The sequence below is a fragment of the Miscanthus floridulus genome, chromosome 4 (genome assembly GCF_019320115.1).
Source record: "Miscanthus floridulus cultivar M001 chromosome 4, ASM1932011v1, whole genome shotgun sequence".
NCBI classification, from domain to species: Eukaryota; Viridiplantae; Streptophyta; class Magnoliopsida; order Poales; family Poaceae; genus Miscanthus; species Miscanthus floridulus.
This window is the reverse complement of record NC_089583.1, coordinates 103,442,999-103,450,532: the sequence shown is the minus strand read 5'-3', so window position 1 is coordinate 103,450,532 and position 7,534 is coordinate 103,442,999. Positions and strand designations below refer to the sequence as shown.

The 7,534-nt window shown below is 43.2% G+C and overlaps 1 protein-coding gene across 1 annotated transcript; it reads left to right on the top strand.

The window, feature by feature from the left end:
• Nucleotides 1–263: 263 nt before the first annotated feature.
• On the top strand, nucleotides 264–4,063 carry LOC136552408 (protein MAIN-LIKE 1-like). Its single transcript, XM_066543967.1, has 6 exons — nucleotides 264–413; nucleotides 1,416–1,505; nucleotides 1,590–2,243; nucleotides 2,334–2,495; nucleotides 2,581–2,964; nucleotides 3,054–4,063. Exons 2-6 carry the CDS (start codon nucleotides 1,422–1,424, stop codon nucleotides 3,627–3,629), a joined length of 1,860 nt encoding a protein of 619 aa, XP_066400064.1. The 5' UTR covers nucleotides 264–413; nucleotides 1,416–1,421; the 3' UTR covers nucleotides 3,630–4,063.
• The last annotated feature ends 3,471 nt before the right edge of the window (nucleotides 4,064–7,534 follow it).

The following is a 7,534-nucleotide window of genomic DNA, read 5'->3' as shown; positions in this document are numbered from 1 at the left end:
CGCATGGCTTCTCATTTGCGTCGCTTGTTGGAAAAGAGAAGTTTTTGGTCCGTGACTTTTTCACCCAGTGGTACCCAAATCATCGAATGTCTCTTTTTAAGGTCGGACAGTCTAACTCGGCCTCGTGCGACGCGAACCAGAGACGACACGGTGCCTCCCCCTCCGGGTTGGACTGGACCCGGTCCTTCACCTTCACTCGAGCGGCTTCTCACTGAAATATGGGTCCCACCCGCAGCTAAGTTTCTGGGCCCCCGTGGCAGCCAGTGGAAGAGCTCCTCTCATCGCTCTTCTGACTCCCACGGTTGCATCCATCTCCAAGTCCCACCGGGGAAGTGGGATTGGAGACGACCAGCGCCACCGGAGGCGAAGGCGGAGGCGGCGAGGCGCGCGGCGCGCCCTCGGACACCTCGCCGGTGAGTGAGCAGTCTCTGCCGCCGCTGCCCCCTCGTCGTCATTGTCCTTGCCCCGTATCATTGGTGGATTCGATCTGGACCTCAAGCCCAGATCCGGGCTAACCTTTCGCTCCTCGGTTGGTGATTCTTGGTTGATGGATTGATTGGTGCACGGATTTCACTCCCCTAAGGAACCCTGGTTTTCGAGACGCTTGTATTTCGTGTGGCGATATCTGGCCTTGGTAGGAATGCAGGGCTAGTCCCGTTTGGAAGATGCTGCGAAATGCTGTGCAAAATTAGGGTGCATGTACTGCATGAAGCACTGTGTGCGTTTACTGGGCAGTTATATCTGCCTGATTTTATGTAGCTCTGGTTGGTATGTGGTAGATCCGTAGCATTGGGTGTGTTGGAGGCTTGGAGCTGATATGTGTCCGTGTGCACTTGGACTAGTTCACTGGTGACAATCAGAAGGTGGAGTTTCTTTCAAGACGAGTAGTTTTTTTTTAAAAAAGATGGTTAAACATGTCCTGAATACAATAAGTGATTAGAGTAATAGCGTTATGTGTCCGTGTGCACTTGGACTGTTTCATTGGTGACAATCAGAAGGTGGAGTTTCTTTCAAGACGAATAGTTTTTTTTTTAAAAAAAAAGATGGTTAAACATGTCCTGAATACAATAAGTGATTTAGAGTAATAGCGATTCTGTTAGAAGTTGTTACATGTATATAACATTTTTTTTGTTGTACATGTATAAGGGAGTTACAATGTTCAGTTCATACTAAATCATTGATCTCCTAAGGGCGAAACCACTAAACTATCTGGTTTAGGTTTTTTAAGACCACAACTATTAGATTCTTAGATTTTGGAAAAGAGTAAAAATAAAAGAATGAGGGGATTGAAGAAAAGAAAAAACAATGAATACACACCATGACAGCATGCATCTTTTTATCCATTGTTCATTTTTTCATGTGTAAACTGTTGATGCTGCCATCTTAGATCTTACAGCTGCAGTCTTGTTTCTCAGGACAAAATGGACCTTGCACCTCAGGGTTTGATAACACTGCAACAAAAGGCAAATGACCGAAGGCCAGTTGGTAGCTCACAAATTTGGACAGTATGTAGCTTTCGCATTCCTTGTTCCTTTTATTACTTGGGCATCTTAAACAAAATACATACTGAGATAATGAAAATTTTGTAGCGGTATGGTGTTCTGCTTCCAAGCCAGCAGACTCGAAAGCTAAAAGAATGGGTTCTGACTGATGAGCAGCAACAGCTTGTTAATGCTAGTGGTCTTGGACATCTGGCACTTACCACCGGGTTTACCATTGATCGAACTTTGCTTACATCATTTTGTGAAAGATGGAACAATGAAACAAATACTGCACATTTCATGGGATTTGAGATGGCACCATCACTTCGCGATGTTTCCTACATTCTCGGCATTCCAGTGACTGGTCATGTGGTGACCGCAGAGCCAATTGGTGATGAAGCTGTGAAGCGGATGTGCTTGCATTATTTAGGAGAGAGCCCTGGAAATGGAGAGCAATTGTGTGGCTTAATTAGGTTGACTTGGTTGTATAGGAATTTTCATCAACTGCCGGAAAATCCGACCATCAATGACATTGCATATAGCACCCGAGCTTACCTTCTATACCTGGTTGGTTCCACCTTGTTTCCTGACACCATGAGGGGATTTGTATCCCCAAGATATCTACCACTGTTGGGAGACTTTAGGAAGATCCGTGAGTATGCTTGGGGGGCTGCAGCCCTTGCTCATTTGTACAGGGGATTATCTGTTGCAGTGACACCTAATGCCACAACTCAGTTTCTCGGCAGTGCAACTTTGCTCATGGTGTGCTCTTTATCTGAATAAGTTCAGGTTATTATCTATGGTATTGTATTATCTGCTTAACTAATCAGGGCTTTCCCTTATTCCCACAAGGCCTGGATTTATGAGTACCTTCCTATTACTCAACCACAACAGAAGAACCAGAGCACTTTGCTGCCCCGGGCTTGTCGGTGGAACTTTGGAGGAGCAACGCGTGGACAGAGGAAAAAAGTCATGGAGTGGAGAAAAGTTTTTGAACAACTTCAATTTTCTGAGGCAAGTCCAAAATTACCTACTTATAAATGTGTGCCAATTTTTCAATTGTTATATCATATATATACTATCCCAATTATGTTTTCAGGTCAATTGGAACCCTTACAAGGACATAAATCCAGCAATTGTTCCGGAATATTGCATTGCAGCAGATAACATCTGTTACTCTCGGACTTGGCTAATCAGCTTTAACATAAAGGAGGTGTATGTGCCTGACAGGTTTGCTAGGCAGTTTGGAAGGGAACAAGGACGCCTCCATGGCGTGCCAATGTGGGCAAGAAGAACTTGGAGTAAGTGGAAAGACTGGAGAGCTGAGTATGCTCGTGAGATTGAGGAGTTTCATCAATTGGTTGGCTGCCGTTTCACCCCTCCTGCGGAAACCAATATCAACTCCCTTCCACTACATGAGTCTAGTGCTGGACAGAATGATGCAGGATGCAGTCTGAATACCTCTCATAATTTTTCTACAATGGTAAGCCCTTAATAGAAAGCTAATTATCCATACTCCATACCTTTTGCCTATAGTTTGGCCCTTGGTGTGCTTATGCTTGTGACTTGTAGGTTGAAGATTTGAAAAATGATCTCCCAGTAATTGGTCGATATCTTGAGGGAAACTTGCTTCCTTCAGAGGTTTCAAGCTTCCTAGAGAGGGTGGGCACGATGATCAAGAGCTACTCCCCACCACAGAGCAGCCGAAGGAAAGATCGAGTAGCTCATGGCCACACTGGCCCAGTCAAGTCAAAGAACCCAAGGAAAAGAGGGAAACCTTCACTCTTTCAAGATCCTTTAAGTCCTCATCGGTACCCAGGCACCCCAGTACCTTATCAGGCTAGCAAGTGTGGCATGGTGTTTGGTGGCACCGTTCCTCTACTAAATGGGGGTGAGGCGCTCAAGGAACAAGAGGCCATGGATCCCTGGCAGATCTCCCAGTCTCATTTGACAATGACCACATCTTCTTCATCTCTAGACTCAAGCACACCAGAATCAATGAAGCGAAGTCGGGAAGGTGGGGATGAAATTCAAATCCCAAGGGACACTGATTGCCTCCGAAGAAGTGGAAGGCTCTGTGTGCAGCTGAAAATGTTCAAGCACAGAGATGGAGTGGGTGCCGAGGCAGCTAATCCAATTTTCCTCTGATGAAGACAAACGTCTCTTGATCTTCATATTGTACAAAGTAGCGAAGAAACTTGGATTGTTTGCTGCACTGCTGACAGTTAGCTGGCCACCAGCACTGTGCAGTGATATTGCTGTCTGTGCAATTTGCGAGTATTTTCCTGTGTTTATATATTGCATCCTGTATTACCAATGGCAGACGCCGCAGTCTGGACAATGACCTCCCTAGATAAATCTGCAGCCGTGCAAATTTGTTTTCTATTGATGGTACTAAACTCAAACACCCCTGTTTTTTGCAAGCATGGTCATGCTTGACTGCTGAGCCTGCGTGCTTGTAGCGGAACGGCGTGTTTGTGGTTTTTCTGTGTAAAGCAGTGTTTTTCTGCTGGTTCAGTTCAGTTTTGTGCGCTTGAGGAACATTCGTTCGTAACCACGGAAACACTGCAGCGTTTCTCTTCCCTCGGCCTCTTTTTTAACGACTGCCTCCATCTGATTCAATTTCTGTTTCGCACCGTGTGATTGGCTAGCTGGATGCACCACACTAGGTCCAAAGTCCCACCCCATGATGCAAAGAGTTAATAGAGTACATGTTTGGATTTTTAATCTTTCATTTGACTGGCGCCGTCCTTAGCCTGTTCGTTTGGCTGTGGCTTGTCGTAAACGATCGTAAAATTTTAGCCGGAACAGTATTTTTCTCTCACACAAACCAGCCAGCAGTACTTCTCCACGAACCAGCAACGAAACGAACCAGCCAACCGAACAGGCTGATATTCAATGCGCCCTATATTGAAATAGATGCCCCTCTACCGAAAGTCTAGGTATGATTTTCATTTGCCTAAAGGCTAGTGTATAATAATTTTGTAGATTTCTCGTGAAACAATAAATACTCGTAGCAATAGCAAACGTTCTTGTGTTCTCCGCTCTCCATTCTTAATTGTTTAGTTTAACTTTATCTTAGCCAAACTTTTCTAGTTTTGACACAGTTTTTTCAAAAAATTATGAACTTCAAGTTCAAATAAACGTAGTATCAAAACATATTTCTTGAAGAAATTAATAAAACTAATTTTCAGTGGATAATTTAATAAAACTAATTTGTTTTTGATATAGTAAATGTTAGAGAGTATTTCTATAAACTAGATCAAAGTTAGAATAATTTAACTTAGGGGCTGTTTGGATCTCTTCATTTTGGAGGAATTGAAATCTACATAATGGATTAGGCTATTTGGCTTCGAATTTGACATTCCATAACATTTTTAAGCTCACAAATAAGCATATCTCAAATTCATAGGGTGGAAGATAGAAATAGATTCTATAGATCACTAAACTATAATTCTATTCTTCAACTTATATCGTACTCTTCAACTCACTTATCTACAATAGACATGCAACATATAAGTATGTCCCTCGTATGCCTAACAATAAATATACAAATGTATTCTATATATAATTATATTAGCTTAATTAATCTATGACTAAATTGTAATTATTAAAATGAATTCAATTTCAAGAATCCAAATAGACCCTTAGAAAAAAACTAAAGTATACTATAATTTGAAAACAAGTAGTAATAGCGATGTATGGAACCTAAAAGTTCGTCATTCATTGGAGTCTTTTTATAATTACATGTAGGCAATAGAAGACACTACATTTCTACGTTTAACTTGTGCAATGTTATCTTGTAACCTAAGTAAAGAATTATTACGATCATTCTTCCTTTTTCATTCCATGATAACACTATCTATAGTACCAAAATTATATCTTTCAGACCAAATTGCCCCTCCTATATAGTCCGAGCATATCTTCCACACTGCAAGTTGCAAGAGACCCTTTGTCCTTTCACTCAATCTTATGACAAAAATCAAATTGGATATGACTTCTTAGTCGCTTGTCGATCTCCTTTTGCTCCTGGTTCGACGTCTCGAAATTCTTGAGAGACTTTTCCCTGTGTGCCCTTATAAAAGATCGTAATTCCCTGTGTGCCCCTGAAAAAATTCAGCGGTCTTCAGCGCCACTACTCCAACTTTTTCGTGTCATCCATGCCACTTCCGTCAGTTTGGGCTCTAACGCCGTTAAACTGCAGGTGTGAAAAGACGAAAATGCCCTTAAGTTCAAATATGTTATTAATTTTTTTTGAGCATCTTAACGACTTCAAATGAAAAAACTCAAAACTAGAAAGTTGTAGATCTCGTCGAGATCTATAATTTTCATATAAATTTTTTTTTCATTTAATTTCGCAAAAAAAATATGATTTGATATGATTAATATATCTTAGAAAAATCATATTATTTTTTTTGTGAAATTAAATGAAAAAAAAATTTATATGAAAATTATAGATCTCGACGAGATCTACAACTTTCTAGTTTTGAGTTTTTTCATTTGAAGTCGTTAAGATGCTCAAAAAAAATTAATAACATATTTGAACTTAAGGGCATTTTCGTCTTTTCACACCTGCAGTTTAACGGCGTTAGAGCCCAAACTGACGGAAGTGGCATGGATGACACGAAAAAGTTGAAGTAGTGGCGCTGAAGACCGCTAAATTTTTTTAGGGGCACACAGGGAATTACAATCTTTTATAAGGGCACACAGGGAAAAGTCTCAATTCTTGAAGCCTCAGGCTGAGGCTTCACCTTTCTCGAAAACTTGCTCTTGCATGATCACTCGGCTTTGCTTAGGCGGTTCTTTGGGCTCTTCCAAGTACACCTCTGAAACCACCTTTGGGATCCTCCAAATATGCCTTTGCAATGTCTTTTCAGGTAATTTTGTCGGTCCAAAATGATGCCATTCTACAGTTTCTTTCAGATGATGTCATGGATGATTCTAGTGTTGGCTACAAAACATCATCTTCGAAACCTGTCAAGCGTGGAGTTCGCATTCGAGGGCCCTGCATGGTGCTATGAATTCCCAATAGTAGCCCATAGTGGATGACTCATTTTCGTTTTTACGAAGTGTCGGATTCATAAACCTAGGTTCCTCATGGACCGGTTTCCCAACAAAGGCTCAGTCCAAGAAGACAGCAAGCAACTCATGGGTCGACCGAAGTATCCGGACAACGGGCCAGAAGGACGATCCAATCACCGACCGGAAGGTCTGGCCGAGGAGGAGCGGCACCCGTTTTCCGACTCCAGCCGCCTCCGGACAGCCTCTCCGACCGGAAGGTCTGGCCAAAGCACTACTTCCGACTCCGACCCCACGTCTCCGACCGGGGGCACGCAGAAGCCCTGCTCACCGCTCTTCTCCGACTGGCGCAACCAGAGCCGACTAGGACCAACCGACCGGAGACGCCCGCTCGGAAAGAACCAGGGAATGAACGGAGAAAGCAAGGCAAGACGCTCAAGTCAAACCACAATACTAAGGACCGTACCCTGTACACCTGTAGGAACAGTACTCTGCAACTGCCCTGACACGAACAGTGTTGTAGGCGGCGACATTTTACCTACAGTATTGTAGGCGCCATTAACTCCCATACGGTAAGGCCCCCCATATGCCTCTAGGCATTGACAGTGTTGTGGGCGCCGGGATTTACCGTACCGAGTGAATATGGTAAAACTCCTCACATGCCTCTGGGCATCAATAGTATATGCAGGTACCGACATTTGCCATACCCAAACAAAGATGATGTAACCTCCCACATGCATCTGACATCCAACAGTGTTGTGGGCGCCTACCATCATCTTGTACCCACCAGCGTGGGCAACAAGACTTAGAAGCATACAAACTCTCTCCCTCTCACTTGTAAGGCCATCCCCTTCATCTATAAAAGGGGATGTGCTCTCTTCCAACATTCAGGTGATTCTAGATTCATTAGATCGACCAAGTTCACTAGTTCACAACCATAGAACCGCTAGGTTCGGACCTCAAGCACACGCTTGAACACTTAGCTCATAGCGGAGCTCCTATCGCTCTCGGCCCTTCCGACCGGAGCCGACTGG